The sequence below is a fragment of the Arabidopsis lyrata genome, assembly GCF_000004255.2.
Source record: "Arabidopsis lyrata subsp. lyrata unplaced genomic scaffold ARALYscaffold_3, whole genome shotgun sequence".
Taxonomy (NCBI): Eukaryota; Viridiplantae; Streptophyta; class Magnoliopsida; order Brassicales; family Brassicaceae; genus Arabidopsis; species Arabidopsis lyrata.
In genome coordinates, this window is record NW_003302553.1 from 3,004,905 (window position 1) to 3,024,410 (window position 19,506).

Genomic DNA, 19,506 nt, shown 5'->3' on the forward strand with positions numbered 1-19,506 from the left:
CTATTCAATCATTCTTGTCATGATGTAACGAGGATGCGAGATATCTTTTCCAACAAGAAGAAAGGACAAATGTCACACATCCAATTTTGATCTTTTGATTATCTTTGGTTGTTGATGAGCAAACCAAGACTACTAAATTTATACTTTCTGGTTCTAATGATTTTAGTTTTCTGTTTTGCATTTTACTATATTCAGAGGATAATAATCACTATTTTCTCGCAATAATATATCAAACGTTATGGCGTTTTACCATAATTCTATATTAATGTCGTTATAAAAACTATACTCTTGACAAAATTAAATCAATAATTGTCTAAAACTTATAACCCTAAATGACTAAATCTGGTTTTAATCAACATATAACCCCGCGCCGGGCGCGGGGACCTCCCCTAGTATACAATAATACAACATAAATTTCTATATAGAAATTTGAATTCTTTCATATCCAGTTAAATGCTTGTGACTGATTACGAAGAGTCAAAGATTTTGTTTGGCAAACTGGACGAAGCCCAAACCTTTCGAAGCCCACTCGCCTACAATCCCATTAAAATATCAAACCGAGAGTAAACCAGACCAAACCGAAAATCACAAACTCACAGATCCCAAACCGAGAGTAAACCAGACTCCGATTTTGGTCATCACTTGATTCGTTATCGTTCTTCGCCGGAGCTCAGCGTTAATACTCTGTAATGCTCGATCCGCGGTAACACAAGTCAGTGACCTACTCCGGCGTTCCGATTATGGCTAGCCTTCTTCGATCCTTAATCCTTTTGTTAATTGTGCAATCGTTTTTGTTTGCGATCGCTTTTGGGTCGAACGAAGTTGAAGAATTCAGCGAGGCATTGCTCTTGAAGCCTTTGCCTGATCGAAAGGTTTTAGCTCACTTCCATTTCGAAAACCGAGCTCCTCCTTCAAATTCCCATGGCCGCCATCACCATCTCTTCCCGAAAGCTATTTCTCAGTTGGTAAATAACCTCTTTGTTTTCCCCATAATGTGAACTGAGATTAGCAATTAGGGAGACACTTTTTCTTATTTTAGTTGGGATGCAATTAGGTCATCTCAAATTAGCTGTGTCCTTATCTTTGATCCTTTGCAATTTGAAAAACGGAGGTTTAAGATCTTAGGTGAAGATTCTAATTGAATGTACAAAGTGGTCCAAATTATCTTGTTTAGTGACTTGTTTACCTGTTTAAGTCTAAGTGTTATGCTTATATGTAATCTCTGAAACAGGTTCAGAAATTCCGGGTCAAGGAGATGGAGTTATCTTTTACTCAGGGTCGTTGGAATCATGAACATTGGGGAGGATTTGACCCTCTATCAAGTATGAACGCAAAGCCTGTTGGGGTGGAGCTTTGGGCTGTGTTTGATGTTCCTCAGTCTCAGGTTGATACTTCTTGGAAGAACTTAACACACGCACTGTCAGGGCTTTTCTGTGCTTCCATCAACTTTCTTGAATCTTCCACTTCATATGCTGCTCCTACATGGGGGTTTGGGCCAAATTCGGATAAGCTGAGGTATGGTTCACTGCCACGGGAAGCTGTTTGTACTGAGAACTTGACCCCATGGCTAAAGTTGCTTCCGTGTAGAGACAAGGATGGCATTTCTGCGTTAATGAATAGGCCATCTGTTTACAGAGGGTTTTATCATTCTCAGAGATTGCATTTATCCACGGTTGAGTCTGGTCAAGAGGGATTGGCTTCTGGCATAGTGCTGGAGCAGACTCTTACTGTTGTTCTTCAGCCTGAGACTACTTCTGTTGAATCAAATATGCAGCCAAGTTGGTCCATCAGCTCCCTCTTTGGGCGAAAAGTAGTTGGGAGATGTGTTCTTGCAAAGTCAAGTAATGTGTATCTTCAATTGGAGGGTCTTCTTGGTCACGAATTAAAGAACGTGGATACAGAAATAGAAGCACACGAACTCTGGAAGAATGCAGAGTTTGAATTATCTCTTAAGCCAGAGAGGGTTCTTCGAGAAAGCAGCAGCTTTCTTTTTATCTTTGATATTGACAAATCAAGTGACAGCGAGCCATTTGATCTTGGCCTTACTTGGAAGCTTCCCTCAAAGTGGTCATGTCAACAAGCTCCATTACACGCAAGTCGGTTTTTGATGGGAAGCGGGAACGAGAGGGGTGCAATAGCCATCTTGTTAAAAGCGACAGAATCTCAGGAGAAGTTATCAGGCAGAGATCTCACTAATGGCCACTGTACAATAAAAGCAAACATTTTCCAGATTTTCCCATGGTATATTAAGGTTTATTATCATAGTCTACAAATCTTTGTTGACCAACAACAGACGACAGACAGTGAGGTCTTAAAGAAGATCAATGTCTCCCCATCTACGGATAAGGTGTCATCTGGCATGATGGAGATGATGCTGGAACTACCATGTGAAGTGAAATCTGTAGCCATATCAATCGAATATGATAAGGTGATCTTTCGTTCTCCATACTTTCCAATTCACCTAGCATAATCTGATTGTCAAATTGATTGATCTCGAGTGTCTGAATACTGTTTGTGGTGCACTAATCTGTGTCTGAAAATTTCTCAACAGGGTTTTCTACATATAGATGAATATCCTCCTGATGCTAATCAAGGATTCGACATTCCATCGGCTCTGATAAGCTTCCCCAATCATCATGCTAGTTTAGATTTCCAAGAAGAGCTCAGCAAATCCCCCTTATTATCAAGTTTTAAGGTAGAGGACCGATATAACACTCAAAAGGGTTAAAGAAAGTTTATCTGCCTTTGTCACCTATTTCAACTAAAATACTTTCATTTGTCTTCTGGTCTATTGCAGGAAAAATCTTTAGTTCGCTCTTACACAGAAGTATTGCTCGTACCATTGACAACCCCAGATTTTAGCATGCCTTACAACGTAATCACGATCACATGCACCATCTTCGCATTGTATTTCGGATCATTGCTCAATGTTCTACGTAGACGAATCGGCGAAGAAGAAAGGTTTCTCAAAAGCCAAGGTTAGTCACCAAATGATCTGCGGCCAGATTCAAGATCAGTTGAGGCTCAATTCAGCTGAGAAAACCTTGATTCTAATGTCAAATTTATGATTGTTTCTGTTTTCTCCATCAGGAAAGAAAACAGGTGGGCGGCTTAAGCAGTTATTATCGAGAATCACAGCCAAGATTAGAGGGAGACCAAATGAAGAACAATCATCGTCAGAGTCGCCTGCAGCTCAATCTTCGGTCTTGTCTAGTAAACTTATCTTCAAAATCATATTAGTTGCAGGAGCTGCTGCAGCGTGGCAATATTTTTCCACGGACAAGTAGACTAAACTTTGAAGAAATACCAGTTGTACCATATGTATCAACAAGGTAATTTTTTTTGGACCGTGTAAGATTTGGTTAAGAGTTAAAATTTTGCATTCTCGTTTAGTCAAATATTTAGGGACAAAAAGTATTACAGCCTGCTCATCTTATCTTCTTACAAGATGCAGAAGCAATCATATCATCGTCTCTTGTCCTCTTCAGACCATTATCACTTATGAAACTGCATTTCAACGGCGTTTTAGAACCGCTCCCTCCAAAACTATCATCCATGTTGAGTTTTAGTTTCTTGAGCGAGTGAGAATCTTGAGACAAAAGCTTTCTCTTGTTGCATCCAGAGATGGGTGATTCTTCAACTGATGGAATTGAAAAGTCAGATTAAACTCGGACACGTAGTACTAAAACCACATGATGTGACAAAAATCCTCATACCTGAACACTTATCTTTCAACTTCTTCGTTTTGATTAAGTCCTCCTGAGGATCAGAGTGTGCCCCTGGGAACAGGAGATAGAAATAATATTATCAAAATTGAAATTTTCTTATTGTTTTTCTGGAGAAAACTAAAGAAGAAAGAGACGCACTTTTAGTACCGAGTTTAGAGAGCTTGCCGTGAACTAGCAGAGCATCGGCTTCGTGTTTACCAGTAGACAAGCCTCTAGCAGAGAAGAAAGTGAGCAAAGAGTGCCACGTCACACAAGTGGCGATTAGATCAAAACCTCTGCTAATGAAGTGACCATTGAGCTTCACCGTCGATGGTTCGAGCCCAAACGCTGCGGCTATGGCTCTAAAGTCTATTTTCTCGTCGTTCCAAGCAACCCACTCCACAATCTTCGATACCGAGGGACAAAAAAGTTTGATCTTCCTCCGAGCTGTGTCTCCCGCCATCTCTCTCTCTCTCTCTGCTTAGAAGCTCCAATAACGAATTCTGGAGTTTTCTGGTAAATATGCTCACTGCCCCAACGGTACCTCTATAGACTTCTGAGACCTTCCGACTAGAACCTTCTACTTCCGCCAGCGATTTCTTTCAGAAATTGGAATTAGGTCCCCGTTTTTGGTTAGATGGGCCTGTAGAATAATTGGGCTTTTATTTCTCACGGAATTAGTTATATAACAAATCTAAATTTTTAATCTAAGCCCTAACCACCAACCAATGCTTCCAAAAACATTCAAAGGATCCAAATCACGGATTCGTCAACAACACAGCTCAAACATCTTCCTTCTGAAGAAATACACTTGGATCATAATTTAATGAAAGCAAGTCGAAAATATAACATGCTCGACAATGACTGGATCCAATAATTTTTTTTCCTTTTTATTCAAAACTGCATCCATTAATTATGTTTAATCTTTTACCCTTAATCAATAAATTAACTGTTCCTTGAATCACTTTTTTCCGAAGGCATTTTTACGTAATAACTTGAAGATTCTAGGTTATGTGTTACAAAAGTCTTAAAAAATGCCTAAAACTACAGATACGCTCCCATCATTTTCTACTACTATACTCGGAAAACTAAACACAAATAAATGTATGAGAAACATAAACATATAAATAACAACACTTCCATAATGCCAAGCTAAATGAAATTTTAAAGACCAGAATTGGGATTGTCTCCTGCAAGGATAAGAGAGATCTCCAGACCGCGGCTGAAAGCTTGGTTAAACATCATACGTGTCTGGAAGGTCGACACAAAAGGGAACCACGCGCAGAGAGCAACGGGAAGAAATATGAGCATTCCCATTAATGCATCATATAGCCTTGCTAGGGAACGGATCGATTTCCACATCCCCATTCGCTTTAAAACTGGCTTCCAAGCACACGCAATCTACAACAAGAGAATATTTGTTTGTGAAATTACGAATCTGCAGAGATGAGAAAGTAATGAAGGTATCTGAGGTGAGCAAGAAGAAAAACTTACAGAAAGAATGCCCCATCCTGTCGGTATAAAAGCCAATACGCATGCAAATATGTCTGTCACTGACAACTTTGTGAGCACAACTGCTACGATTATGCCAGCTAGAGCCATCAATAAGGATAGACCTTGTATAAACCTCAGCAAAAGCTGGAAATTGACAGAAATCTTCTGGCTGAAGGTAAAGACCTATTCATAGTTCAAAAGAAAAACATGGGAGATATCTCAGATCATGTAATCAAATTTAGTCAGAGGATCAAAGGTTATTGGAAAATGAAGCATGCTGATGGAATAAACTAACCTTGAAAAGTACTATACTCATCGCAAATGCAACCCATGACCAACCGTACACCTGCAGATAGACAAGTGATATTGTTAAGCACAGAAACTAGCAGACTAAGATACAAGTAGTCAATGAAGGGGAGCGCTGTACCGCAAATGATGTATCTGATCCTTGTAGCTGCAGTTTGTAGACAATACCATACTGGAAGATAAAGAATCGTAGATAAAGAATCGTAGACTTAAAATAGTCTCCATTATTCTCCCACTCAAGGTCCGAATGTGAGACTGTTGGTTGACACACACATATAATTATTATTTTCTAAGTCAGAAAAATTAGTTCTCAGACAAGCAAGAAATTCTTCTGAGAAAAGTTCTTACCATTTCTTCTTCCCACCATGCTTCCCAGCTTTCAGCTCCTTTCACACCAATTCCACCTCTGTAAAAGAGCCAATTTGTCCATTCTTTGAAGTCCTCCACGACTCTGAAAGCATAATTTTATTTTTGTTCAATGAGAGACATGTTACTCAACAAAATATAAATAAGATAGCACCACTTACTTCTGCCACTCAAATCCGGCAGGGTTGAACAGGTACGGAGCAAACAGCCAGGAAACAGCCAAAAACCAGCTGCTCACAGTCAGAAGAATGTAGGAAACCGCACCAGCTTCATCATTGCCATATGCAAGGTAGACAACCAATAAGAGAATAACTTCCATCCTAGAGAAACGAAAAACATATCAATGAATTTTCCATCCTTTACTATGGCTAAACAGGTATACATCAGAAATGTATATACATAAGAACTAAGGAAGAGAAGATCACCCTTTGACAAAATGACTTCTGGAATAAAGACGGTAGTTTTCAGAAAATTTGATATGCTTCACGACGAAGCCTCTTCCAGTGGCTTGGTACTGTTAACATACACTGGTTATCAAATTCCAGACAATTTAGGGAGATTTAAGAACCGAGAATGAGAATATACCCTTGCACCACCATGGAGAATTGTCCGTCCAAAATAATGGGTTCTTGTGCCAAGGGAAAATGTGAAGAAGACAGTACATAGCTGAAATTGCATTGTTATGAAACTGACGATGGCCTACACAATGAAAGATGGAGAAGATTTAAGTTCTATTACCAAGCAAACACACAAAAAGTAAATAATCATTTTGACCAATGACACTATGCCCATATCCAGTAAGGATCTCCTTTTAGATAATCGAGCAAATGAATATGATCATTCAGAACACAAAAGTTCCATCTCCAGAATACAGTGCATAGCTGTAACTGACAATGCCCACCACAAAAGATGGCCTAAAGAGAGACAAATTTCTAACTAACAACAAAACATCAGAAAGAAAACATGTCAATGGATGATCATAAGTCGACTTATAATCCAATCAAAGTATACTGTAGATAATCAAGTAAATGAAAGAGCTAACTCAGTATACGTGTCAGTCTCCCTGCCAATCATATCAGAAAATATGGCTTAACAATATGATATGACTAAAATGGTGGGGAACCAGTACCTGGAGAAAACCCTGTTCCAAAATAAACCCCAAAACCATTGGTACAGCAGTGAAGACACCAATCTGAAACAGAAACTGAGCATTCAAGGCGGCGCTAAGTGCAGTGTCATCCAGAAGAATAGCTCTCTCTCGAATAGTAGCTCCAACTCCAGAAAGTGCCTATTATAAATCAAACACAAGCAGGGTTATAAAGACCTTAATCCAGTATATGCAAGAATTAATCGTACAATAATCATTCATGAAGACAGCACATGCGTCATAACCAACTTTAGTTCACCAGGCTTACCAGATATGCCCTCCCATATAAGAAAATATACACAGTAAGCACTGTCAACTGCAAAAAGCCATGTAAATGTCAATAAATCAGCATGATTTACTGGAAAATATACTTGGAGAAACTTAGAACTTATCAGTAATAGCTCCAGATAAAAGGGAAAAAATAAAGTGACCCACAGAAATTAGCAATGCAAGACTTGTCGTAAATTTCTTTTCTAAAACTGACTGCTAACTGCTAAGTATTGTTACAAAGGTAAAATAAGACCCATGAAGCTAAGACTGCGCTATTTAAACCAGGTAAACATTCAGGAATTGGATGCAGGAGTTAACTTGAAAACTATGGTAAGAGGCAAATAAAATCACTATGATTCGAAAGAGGGTCCACATACCATTGTACATAAATAGAAGCCAACGGTTGTAAAGAAGAATGACATCATTCGGAAGAAATCAAGGAGCTGGCCAAGTCTGTATACATCTCGACTAAGAACCTGTTCACCATTGCCACCAGCAACCTTCCCTTCAAACAGAGCTATTTGATTGAGCCCAACATCTCGCCCTTTGCCCACCTGTATATAGAATTAATGCATATATAATTTTTATCATTTTAATTGTAAAGAGCTAAAAACTACGGACCTGAATATACTCATGATGAGTAACATTCCCTTGACGTAGAGTTGTGTTGAAACCTGGAAGCCATAGCAGTATAGAATCAACATCCATCATGTGTGGAAGAAATTGAGATAAAAAAAAAATGGCTCAACATTCAGAATTTCACTTTTCATCATTCATAAAACATTGAACAGTTTTGAAGGTAGTCAATTATTAAATCAACTTTACCAGCAAAAATATCTTCACTAATATTGATGACTCGAGAGGCCTTGCTGATACCACCACGTGTAATATGAAAAACTCTGTCAAAGACATCTGGATGACCATAATGCATGCGGATCCTAGAATTCAGAAATAATATAAGGATTCCATGTGGGTTCAAGTTGTTCATGGAAGATAAAAGTTATTGGTAGTAACTTACTTTAAGGGTTTCGCCAATACTCGTTGACCTAGAGTTACAAAGCTGGTTTCTTGATTGGACATGAAAGAGGCCAATGAGGAGACACTGCATATTATCGCAAAACAAGTATGTAAGGTAATGATAGAAAATAAGTAAATAGATATACGACTCTCTGGTTCACACCTTCCAGTAAAGACGTGTTCCCTAACTCCAAGAATGGTAGGTGGTCGAATTCCATGGTCCCGGTCAAATTCCTCCAAAAGATTTCTCATCTTTAAGGCTTCTTCAAAATAATTATCCTAACAAATAACGAAATGAAAAAGGTTGAACATGATGCTAGAGGTCTAAAAATGTAAAGGATGTAAAGCACACATGTACACATGAAAGAAGTTTCAGGTACATTCATTCAATGGTAACGAAGATCGAAGATCGAAATCCCAGTTAGGAACAATTCTCTGTTAGAGAAAGAAATTGAAGTATTCCTACTCCAGATGTGTTTAATTTTGAGCGTCAAACATAGAAACAAGGCTAGGAACCACTCTTTGTCAGTGAAATCCATATTGAATGTACTTGATGAAATTATGTATTTAGATTTGGCAAAAATTCCACTTTGGTCTTAAGGAAAGCGAAATTTTGTTAAATCTAAGTTGAATGTCGCATGAGCTCAAATTATGCTGAAGTAAAAGTCTACATAGTGGCACCTAAGGTTTTCTAGTACCAAGAGGAAATCTCGTCAATACATCCAAATAACATGGATTGGACAAGGTATTGAATGATACTCGGTTAACCAAATCAAACTACAGCCACATATGATCAGTTTAAGCTGAATTATCCAATTCTCAAACATCTTCTACTATCAGATGTCTCAACTAGACATGTGCATGAGATATGAAGGACTGTTGTTCTCACGCCATATTTCTAATTCTAAGATCTAAATTTGAAACTATTATTCTTACTAATTTTTACAAAGCCAATGCATTTCAAATTTACTTGATTGAACTTCCCCAGAAACTTAACTATAACAAACCCCACACAAGATCACGAAAGAAGACATTTAAAACAAAAAGATGCCAAGAGACGAAAGAAGAATTGCATACTAACCTGATTCATATCAATAGTTTGGATAGCATTTCCACGAGTAAACACAATGGCATGGTTTTGATTCTCAGGTTTGCCTTCGCCAAGTTTTGGGTCCCCAGGCAACTTTATGGAGTAAATTTCCTGCATAAATAAAGAACAAAGTGGCCATTCCATATAACAAAATAGAAAGACCAAAGAGGAAAAAGGGGGAGGAAACGCAAATTCCCTTTACAGCGTAAGCACAGCTTATCCAACAATTAAAGTATGATCAAGTGTTTCAAACATTAGTGAAACAAGAACACTAGTCTTATGACTGGGTTCACAGATAATAACAGATTACCTTATCTTTTCCACTGATGTCGGCCTTCACAAGTTTTGAATAATATTCCGTATGAGATTTACCCTCTTTTGGAGTATCAACAACATCAATATAAGCAATGCGAAGGGCTTCATTTCTGACAATAGAATGAAAGAGATTAGCCTAATTATACAATATATATAACTGAATGATAACAGACGCACTAGCCCTGGGATAGAAAAGTCCATCTCCTTAACCAAGAGTGGACTTCAGAAAAGTGTCTTCTTACCTTTGCATTAGCAATGCAATGTCAACAGCTTCAGGTTTTTGATCTTCTTTCTGTCTTCCATATATCTGGCATGTGACGACATATGTAAACTTCAGATCTGCCTGGGCCCTTGCTTCTGGAGATAACTCAAAGCCTTCAGCGTCTGTTGCGTCCTCATCGTCTGTAATAGTGAGATAGCCCTAAGTAAAAGTTTGGCCAAAAAATGATATAATAAAAAGGTCTTTAGCCTCTTTACCTCTTCCAGCCTTTCTCTCCAGATAAGACTGAAGCATGAGGGCTTTCCTATAATACATCATCCCGCGAACTGCAGGTATAATATTACTTGCAATGTGAGATCATGAAGTGAATAGTGTATCCCCAAGACAAGAGGTGTAGAGATGCGTTTATTTTACCTGTTCTAGCTAACGTTTGTCCACGGTAAGAGGCCCAAAATCGAAGTTCAATTATGTCTCTTTCATTATCTAGATCGCCTTCTAACGCATTTTCATCCCGTCCTATGCGTGCAAGAAAATTTTTCCACTCATCTGCAACATATCAAATATCGACATTTTAGGCACCTACTATAACGGTAATACAATTAAGTACAGAAAACATACACAAGCAAGTCAACTAGCTAAGATAACAACCGTAAGTAAGAAACATAAAAAACTGGGCAAGAGTCACTAATCTTTAAACGGAATTCACAAGGCTGATATACCTGGATATATTTTCTGAAGGTAAAACAGGATTGATATTCCATCCTCATTTCTCTTGGTGAGTTCAGCCATGCTGTATAGCACAACCTCGGAATAGTATGGAGTGAAGACACTGAAAAATAATACGAAAGAAGATAGTAACTTGTGAAAAGTTTGCTCAGATACTATGCCCAAAGTACGGAGAAAGAAATACCTGAAGGATAACATCTTGCGGACAGACTTAGGTGGTGGCACATCCATGAAAAGAGAATTGGTGAAGAATTGCAGTCTGCGTCTGGCCTCAAGATTTCTAGGAACATGCGCTGCAGAATCTTTGATAGTAAATAAAGAGTACAATCTTTTGACGAGAGCTTTCTGCAAATCAAAGACAATTATCAGACTGACGAAAAAGAATGAATGCACTAATAGCATTGACAACAAAAATCATCATTATACCATCTCAGGATCTTTAGGCCATTTCAATTTTGTAAAAAGCCGACCTTCATTCCAGGCTTGAGTTAATATGTTCCACGTTTCATAATGACCCCTACACAGAGTAACATAATTTAAAAATATATCCTTGTGAACAAGGAAAAGAAAAGAGCGATTGGATTGTTGCATAAAACAAAGCCAAATCATCAACTTTGTATGCACCTCATATTAAAAGTCAATATGTCAAGCCGCATAACATCGTAGAGATCCTGAAGTGCTTTGATGGCCCCTTTTTCATGCTCCGGTGTTTCATTTTCTTTCTGTCCATGCAATTGAGTACAATTTAAAATCAAATATAGAATATCATGCAAGGAAAATAACAAAATAAAACTCTGTCCAATTGATAAAGGGTGAAGAAACTATGGCACGCTCCTCCCACTAATAGGTAAGGACGCCTATAATTCACAATAATCTAACTTTCAGCATCATACAAATTACTACTATTATCATTAAGAGCCGGTAAATAAAGGCATTTCTGACAGACACATAATTAGCAGTGGCAATGCGAATACCAGGATTCCCAAGAATGCAGTCACTCTCGTGATAACAAGGGAGAGCTTGTTCAACTGAAAATCATGATGTATATTTCTCTCCTTTAAGCTGGCCTTGATATCATCAAAGATTCTTTCCACCCTACAAAAATTCACAATAAATGTCATCTTTTTATCCAGCAACAATCGTTCTAAGTGATTTTAGGGCCACAAATCCATTACCACATCCTCCCTTCGGCTTCCAGAGTTTCGGTTAGGACAAGTTTGAGAGTGTGATAGACTTCCTCAACAGCATACTTCATATAGTCATCCCTTTCAATTCTCTCCAGAATCTCCTCTTGCGAATTACTCTCAGCAGCAATCTCTTTGGCCAATAATATCTACAGTAGATTATCAGATAATAATTGTCACTCAGGCGTAACCTCATATGTAATTTTTATGGAAAGCAATGAGGCTAGCGAGATAACACATTAAAACGTTGAATTTAATACAAACGCAGGTAAAGTAACTAACTCACCTTGCTCGAAAGAAGAAAAAGTGGCCATTGAACCAATTCGAGCCTACCAGAATTCTTGGGCATCAAGAGCAACTCCATCTCACTACAAAATGATTCCAGATGAGAAAAATTAAGTAAAAAAGAAAATATATAATTGCAGAAGCTTAGAGAATTACGCACACAGCATAGTTACTGTAGAGCGTAAAGCACTTACAAATCAGTGATGTAGTCTTCCTCTCGTAAACTTTTAATTATTTGGTTCCAAAAAGGAGCAAAGTGTGCTGCATCTACTTTGTTCTTATCCACAGCCTTTGAATTGATAATGACATGCAAATATGAACAACAATAGTGAGAAGAAATAACATGCCAGTCCCCTTGACTCAGCGGGGACAACATTTTTACGTACATTATTTAGCAAAATAGTGATTCATATAATGTAAAATAAGCCAACAGCTATAGAAAAGAGAAGAGGAAAAAAAAACATCACTACCTGATGAGAAGTATCAGACGTCCTGCACATGATATTGAATTATAGGCAAAAGAAAATGAACACGGGAAAATGTTAATATTTAACAAAGATAAAGGGAGAAATAGAGGAAAAATGATGTTCTTAGATAGCAGATGGAAAGGAACCTAACCGATTGGTAAGAGGAACATGAAGAGCCCTCATAAAGGCCCCTGGAAACTCCTCAAAGAGTTTGTGAATTGCTTCCAAAGATCTTATCTGTGCAAATTGCAAGGAAAGTATCAGAAACGTAAGGACCTCTTACAAATAGTGTTGTAACAGTTTTAAATATCTGAATTTTGGCATTTATAAGACAGAAAGGAGTGTAACCACACTTACCTCCCCCAAACGATCTCTTGCACCAAGCAAGAACCCCAAAAATGCAGAGACAATGGTGTAGAATATATGGATGTCTAACAGGTATATCTGCGTTAGATGAAAGACAAAGTTACAATACCATGAGGGAAAACTTCACTGTGAATCCCCAACAGCAACATTCAAAACTTCACCAATTTCAGAATAAACTTCACCAAAATTGGTGAAATAGTTTTAAACAATATCCGCCTATAACTGAAGTAATTCTCCAGAGACAACTACTTGATTCAGCGATTGATGACAAAACCTAGAACAACACAAGTGCCAATTCTCATGAAACGACCATTGAACTTACAGCTACCACAGGAGCCCATAAACTGGCAACAGTCAGCGCATTGTAGTTTTCTGCATCCAGGTAAAAAAGAAAATCAGAGTATGCGAATTTTTGTACACCAAAAAAATTTCACGGAGAATGATATATAATTCAAGATGATCAGAACAGCTATTAACACAAAACCCAATAGTAGAGGTAATAACATCCCTAGAAGGACCTTACTGATGTTTTTGGAGTTCGGCTTTGATATCCTATACCGAAAATAAGCATAGGTGTACAATTCCAGAGAGAACTAACAGACTACACCACAATCCTTCAAGCAACTAGCTTACAAACAATTAAGCATCGTACATGAAAAAGCGATGTCTATGGTCGACTCTACTCACTAAACAAAATCTACAAATTCCATACTTACTTCTTGACACAAAATCATGCCACGAGTACGGAATATTGTTCTGTTTCACTATCATCCTTGTGGGGCTAACAAGCGGCTCAATCTGCAAATTTATCAGCATGAGAAAAATAAGTAATTCAAGTCGTACTTTAACTGCCCAAGCATCTTGCCATGTTTATCAAATAATTACTTCAACATGTGACTACAAGAGATCACAATAAAGAGAAATATCCGTTAATTCTCAGATGAATATTTTTCTTATTGTATTAAAAAAGTCAACGCCTGCATTCATAAATTTACTTCCAACTCTAAGAATTCACCGGATTTGAGCTAGAATCTATACTGAATACAAAAGGATATTCTAGATTAACAGAGAGAAGAAACATATTTGGTACATATGTAGTATTTTATGCATGTAACATGTTAAAATTATGCTTCCAGCAAGAAACACCAACCTGAAGAAAGTACGCAAACGAAAACTTTGCAGACAGAACGACAAGCCAAAATAGCAAGTACCTGTATTGTAAAATTGGGTGAGTAAATTCTTCAAAAATTAAAAACATAAAGACAATACAGGGTTAAGTATGTTGGTATCAATTAAACAAGTATATCTGCTGCTTCTCCCACACAAGTAAAAAAACTACAGTTTGATAATCATTAAAGTTTATCGGAAGTAAGCTTGCCCAAGTCTTAACCAAGTCTTTCTACTAGCAGATATTTCTAGATCAACTTTTGAAATCTCCAGAAAACAGAACTTAAATAAGTAAATGAAAATAGGTGAAGAGACTACTTTATAAAATCAGATGTCCTTTCATACATGCCACGCCCAACATAGTGTCTCTCCTGAAAAAAAAGAAAAAAAGTAATAATCAGAGATTAAAAGAAATTATCCAAGTTTCAAGCATTAAAAACGAAAGAGAAACATAGGCTCAAAACCTGGCGCATCCACTTAAAGAATCGAATAACGGGCCACCGATCACATTTATTAGCAATGTTGTGACAAGTTGGGATGCGCATCAGAATACTAAAGAAGAACTGAACACCACCATAGATGGCTATGACGATCAAATAAAGCTTAAATATGGGTGAGTCAGAATTTGGTTCTTTAAGTGCTTTCCTGCACACACAAAAAAAAAAACTATCAAACAAAGTAATGCAAAAGCTACGCCAAGATAAAGGAAAATAGCAAATGCAAAATGAAAGCTGAAGAAGGTACAAGAAAAGAATGATAACATACACATAGAGGAAAGAGATGAAGACGGAAGCAAGGCCAAACCAAATGAAACGAAGAAAAATGCGAGAAACAGCCAGACGTCTTGTTGTAGAGTAGGCACCATACATCATGATAACATCCAGAACACCTATTAACATTAAACATATGCTTATTCTTCACTAATTCATATCAATAAATGAAGTTAACGTAAAGCGTATGAGATTTAAGACTGACTCTCAGAAAACTTCATCACTACAAAAGTCGGACCCAGGCTGAGAATTTCACGTAATGTCTTTGTGGAAGTAAGGTCATCTTTATTGAACGCAATTATGGCTAATGCCTGTAAAGAAGTTTGTTAGAGTAGTAGCAGGTGAACCCTTGCTCGATACGATATAATCAATACTACCAAAAATAGTTAAAGAGCAGGTTAAACCAAAAATCTTCATAGATAACGCAAAGCAGCTATAAAACAACACAGTCCCAGAAAACAGCAGGCCACCAAGGATAGGCGTTGACTATAAGTATCTTCTGAGGAATATCGCGAAAGATCATTACAACAATTAAACGGAACCCTGAGTCGGGATCACAAACCTGAAACATCATAGCAAGAAATATCCATAACCGATGGAAACTGTGGTAGAGATGCAAAAATGTCCGGTGCTCAACAAAGGAAGTTTTTCCTCGATGTTTTGCCCTGCCGGTTTTAAGCTCATACTGCAACGAAAAAAACAGTCTAATCAACATCAGATACACCTATGAGAAAAAATAGAAGTTTGTATCTAGATTTAGAAAAGGACATTTCTCTAATGCACGTAGCCATTTGTAACCTTCCTTAATGCGCATAGCCATCGCGAAAGTAACAAATGGCTACGTGCATTATAGTAGCAACAAAACCAATATGTATACAAAATTCCTATTACATATATAAGGGGGCATTGCAGACCTTTTTTCTCGGTATAGGTTTCTGAAAGAAAGATGAACTGGTACGCCATGGCCAACCAAGCTCAAAGGAATGAAGCGACCTTGAAAATATAAAATGTAAGCCAGCAGAGGCAATGAAATTCACAGAACAGGCAATAATATTAAATTTTTACCAAAAATATTCATTGAAATCATCATAGTTTCTCCAAGCTGAATGAGGTGCTCGGCCATTGTCATTGTTAAAAGCTTCCTGCACATACCCCATTAAATAACATGAAGGGAGCGGGAAAGGAAAAAATCCCAAGAAGTCTAGGGTGAAAGAATATTACAGAGGACATACCGCTGAAACCACTCCATACAGCGGAGCAATGACATGATCAAGGAATGATACACCATCATCAGAGCCACGACTATCGACTGGCATACAACTCTCAGCTGGGCGAGCAACCTGCTGGCGTAGGATCTCATCCATTTCTCTAACCATCTGTAGAAAATAATTAGCATCAGCACAAAAGACCAAACGAACAACATATTATGATAAATGAATCAGTAGCAAGTCAGAGCGATAAGTAGTTAGGAGATTTCATTCATCTTAAAACCTGTTACATATGGAGAAAAATAAACAGTCAGCATAAACTTACATGGTGGAATATGTAGCACAAACATTCTGGAAGAAACCGTATGTTGGCAGCTTCTCCCCAAATCAGGAAGTACAAAGAGAGGAATAGCAGTTTCTTCTCTCCACTGATGGCTTCTAAACTGCATCTTACGAAATGTTCGGAGTAAGTATGCAAGAGTGGTAGCAGGGAAAATAGAGAAGGGAGAGGGGATCATTTACTTGCTCCACGCAGGTTGAATACAGAGGTAATCACACCACTTAATGTAGTTTTCCAGGGACTTTAAGAACACCTTATGCACTGCAGCGTCATCCAGTTTCTGAGCATAAGAAAATGAAATTATTCATCAGATCTTAAAATTCAACTCATTGCCTTCTAAATAAAGTGCAGAGCACAATTACCACGCATAAGTTTTTAGAATGAACACAAAAATAATTGACTTTAAGTTTCATCAGCTAGAAGTTTTTGCTTTAGTAATATAAACAAACCCAATATGATGAATAATTACTTCGTATCCAGAAGCTTTTTCAGAAAATATCATATGAAAGTGAAATAACTTTGGTACTTACAGGTTCTGTTTCTTCTGGAATATTAAGACGGGATTGCTCATTAGCCAGAAGAAGAACTATATGTTCACGCTGATTCGAGACACTGTCTTTCTGAGGCCATGAAAATTGATATCTTAGAAAATGAAAAACAAAAAAAGCTTTCATGTGCGATATGAAACTGGATAAACGCTTTTCAGATATACAAACCTGAAACCCAAATATATAGTGGAGAAAATCAAGCATATCAGCAATCCTTGTAACGGGAATGGGGAAGTCAGCAGGCAATTTAGGCAAGCCTGGAAAATACTTCAATGCTGCAACTGCAGCTTGAACCTGTTCACATTTTTTGGTCATAAAGCAAGACAAGCCACATAGCGCTGTTATATAGAAAATACCTCACCTCAGGGAAAGTAGTAGTGGCATTTGTCGTGACAGGAGCATCAAGAGGAATAATGTTATATGCAATTGTGTCTTCACTCATTGCAGCATCTGAATCAATAACATGCTTCAGCTGTAGAGGTAAAAAACAAGCAATTATTAGCTGAAAAGGAGTTTAATTGACTTTTTTGGAGAAACATTTCATCCTCACGATTCTTTTTGAGTTCAAAAAATGTAAGAATGAAAGAGATGTGCTAAAATAAATCTACAAAACCTCTTCAGGAATCTCTTTTGCCAATTGCTCCAACACACTTCCCAGAACTTTCAGGGTGGCAAAAACTCTTTTCCTTTTTACTGTTTTCCGTTCCAGCCTGGAAGCCAATATCAAACCATATGGACAACAGTTAAGCTATCTGAGTAATGGAAAAAGGAAAAGTAAAAAGCGCATAGTCTATATACATACTCGTCAGTGAAAGCCCCCGACTCACGGAGCTGCTTTTCCTCCTCCTTCAACGTGTCAACATTGTTCTTTTCTCTGTATAGCCTGTAAAATTCTTGTAGTCGGAGAATATCCTGACTTCTGTCTATGTTCCCAACCTCTCTTTTTGCTAATTTTTGCTACAATTAACACGTGAGAACAAAACATTTGAATGCAAAACCATGGGTAAAAATCACATAAATAAAATTCAACGAAGTCAATCTATAATTCACAAGCAACGCATTTAAGTTTCTAAAAAACAGCTTCGAAATTCCAAATTATCTGCCACACATTAATCATCTAATACAAACAACAGCTATAACAATGACATCAAAGGATTCATGCAGCTTCCAATGACATAATTAACATATTCAATGAAGTGGTCGGTTACAAACTTGTGGATGACTGTATCTAACTTAGAATATACAAAAGAGAAACATACCTTAATAACAGACATCAATCCAGTTTTGAACTGTAAAACACCTCTGCCTTCACTATTAGGATCAAGATTCTGAGCAAGTGAGTAACCATGCTCACATACTGCAGTAAAACAATTGTGAAGAAGATCACAACAGAGTCATTGCACAGAGAAAAGAAAAGCTAAACCCGCTAAAGGAAAAACCCCAAGTAAGAAGAAGAGCTTACAGATCCTTGCAATGTTGGGATCCTCATCCTGGATCTCATCTGCAGCTCTCAGAATGGCATCTATGTCCCTATTGTTCGATAGTGACGAAGGGACATAGCCAACAATACTGCTTTGGTTACCACCAGCAACTCCTCCTGTTCTATCTCTCCGTAAAGCAGCACTCACTAGCCTCTCCCACGATGACTCAGCTCGAGACATTTTCTACAAACAAATTACATCAAAGAACTCAGCCGAGCGCCAACACTATGTAAATGAAATGCAATCAAATCAAGGTATACACACAAAAAAAAATTATACAGATTCGGACAAGTGACCTAGGCGCAACTGAAAATGCAAAATAACCGACCGAAGTTGTAGAGAACAAACGAAACGTTGTTCTTTAACCTGGGACTAGTTGAAATCAATGGAACAAAAGAAAAACAAATATAGATCCTGAATCTGAGCTTCACGCGTCTCAAGTTCCTACGATTGAAACAAGTAGACAACGAAGACATAAAGAGGGGATAAAACCCCCAAGAAATCAAAAGCGAGAGTTACCTAATCAGACGTCAAAAACCCTAGATATGGAGTCGAAGCAGAATTGGATCAGTCATAGAAGAGATGAAGAGAATTAGCCAAGAATTTAGCGAAGAAAGCTTAAGAGCTAGCTCGCTTATGTCGTCGTCTTTCTGAGTTTCAAAACTTTTTCGTTTTTAGGGATTTTTTTTTTTTTTAAATCTAAAACATTACAAAGAAAGGAATCTGGATGTTTTAAAAAAAAGTGAACCTGACAAAACAAGAAAAGGAAACTAAAAAACTTAACCGCGTGTTGACAAAAAAAAAGGAAATTAAAACTTAACCGCGTTGTCAAAGATAAAAAACGAACCGAAAAGTCTTTTTAATTGCCGGATTAAACCGGGTTGAATCACAGATCAATCAATAGATAACCAACACAAACAACTAACAGTCAAACCGGTTGATCGTTTCTTTGTTTTGTTCGGAGCGCATAATCCTGATTCTCGACCCGACCCGACCCGACCCGTTACTTGATTGGATGTTAATTTCCCGATT

The 19,506-nt window shown here is 37.7% G+C and overlaps 3 protein-coding genes across 5 annotated transcripts; 1 reads left to right on the forward strand and 2 right to left on the reverse strand.

Moving 5' to 3' along the window:
- The first annotated feature begins 469 nt into the window (after positions 1 to 469).
- LOC9318581 (GPI transamidase component PIG-T) lies at positions 470 to 3,550 on the forward strand. Of its 2 annotated transcripts, XM_021031321.1 has the most exons (6): positions 470 to 965; positions 1,232 to 2,428; positions 2,552 to 2,695; positions 2,798 to 2,978; positions 3,091 to 3,332; positions 3,455 to 3,550. In XM_021031321.1, exons 1-5 carry the CDS (start codon positions 741 to 743, stop codon positions 3,285 to 3,287), a joined length of 1,944 nt encoding a protein of 647 aa, XP_020886980.1. In that variant the 5' UTR covers positions 470 to 740; the 3' UTR covers positions 3,288 to 3,332; positions 3,455 to 3,550. The 2 variants fall into 2 exon arrangements, with proteins under 2 accessions (XP_020886980.1, XP_002882514.1); XM_002882468.2 differs by lacking the exon at positions 3,455 to 3,550 and having other exon boundaries at positions 471 to 965; positions 3,091 to 3,384.
- Positions 3,366 to 4,547, reverse strand: LOC9318582. 2 transcript variants are annotated; one of them, XM_021031324.1, is made up of 3 exons: positions 3,876 to 4,547; positions 3,717 to 3,779; positions 3,366 to 3,640 (listed from the first exon to the last, which is right to left on the reverse strand). In XM_021031324.1, the coding sequence occupies exons 1-3, from the start codon at positions 4,168 to 4,170 to the stop codon at positions 3,429 to 3,431; spliced, it is 570 nt and encodes a 189-aa protein (XP_020886983.1). In that variant the 5' UTR covers positions 4,171 to 4,547; the 3' UTR covers positions 3,366 to 3,428. The 2 variants fall into 2 exon arrangements, with proteins under 2 accessions (XP_020886983.1, XP_002884629.1); XM_002884583.2 differs by having other exon boundaries at positions 3,867 to 4,417.
- Positions 4,548 to 4,672: 125 nt separating this feature from the next.
- Positions 4,673 to 19,172, reverse strand: LOC9320696 (callose synthase 9). Its single transcript, XM_021031320.1, is given in 53 exon segments — positions 4,673 to 5,108; positions 5,202 to 5,384; positions 5,497 to 5,547; positions 5,629 to 5,700; positions 5,703 to 5,762; positions 5,856 to 5,958; positions 6,035 to 6,193; positions 6,299 to 6,387; positions 6,459 to 6,572; positions 7,003 to 7,161; positions 7,289 to 7,336; positions 7,668 to 7,844; positions 7,912 to 7,964; positions 8,116 to 8,228; positions 8,309 to 8,392; positions 8,471 to 8,586; positions 9,389 to 9,508; positions 9,708 to 9,822; positions 9,955 to 10,114; positions 10,190 to 10,258; positions 10,347 to 10,478; positions 10,652 to 10,761; positions 10,843 to 11,003; positions 11,085 to 11,175; positions 11,283 to 11,380; positions 11,633 to 11,753; positions 11,834 to 11,991; positions 12,129 to 12,210; positions 12,322 to 12,416; positions 12,598 to 12,619; positions 12,746 to 12,831; positions 12,952 to 13,038; positions 13,283 to 13,332; positions 13,677 to 13,758; positions 14,111 to 14,171; positions 14,446 to 14,498; positions 14,592 to 14,772; positions 14,893 to 15,016; positions 15,103 to 15,208; positions 15,460 to 15,582; positions 15,812 to 15,890; positions 15,963 to 16,039; positions 16,130 to 16,273; positions 16,431 to 16,548; positions 16,628 to 16,725; positions 16,976 to 17,065; positions 17,162 to 17,287; positions 17,355 to 17,465; positions 17,607 to 17,703; positions 17,796 to 17,950; positions 18,253 to 18,350; positions 18,456 to 18,657; positions 18,994 to 19,172. Coding segments are annotated over 52 exon segments (5,697 nt in total). The 5' UTR covers positions 18,655 to 18,657; positions 18,994 to 19,172; the 3' UTR covers positions 4,673 to 4,871.
- Positions 19,173 to 19,506: the final 334 nt, after the last annotated feature.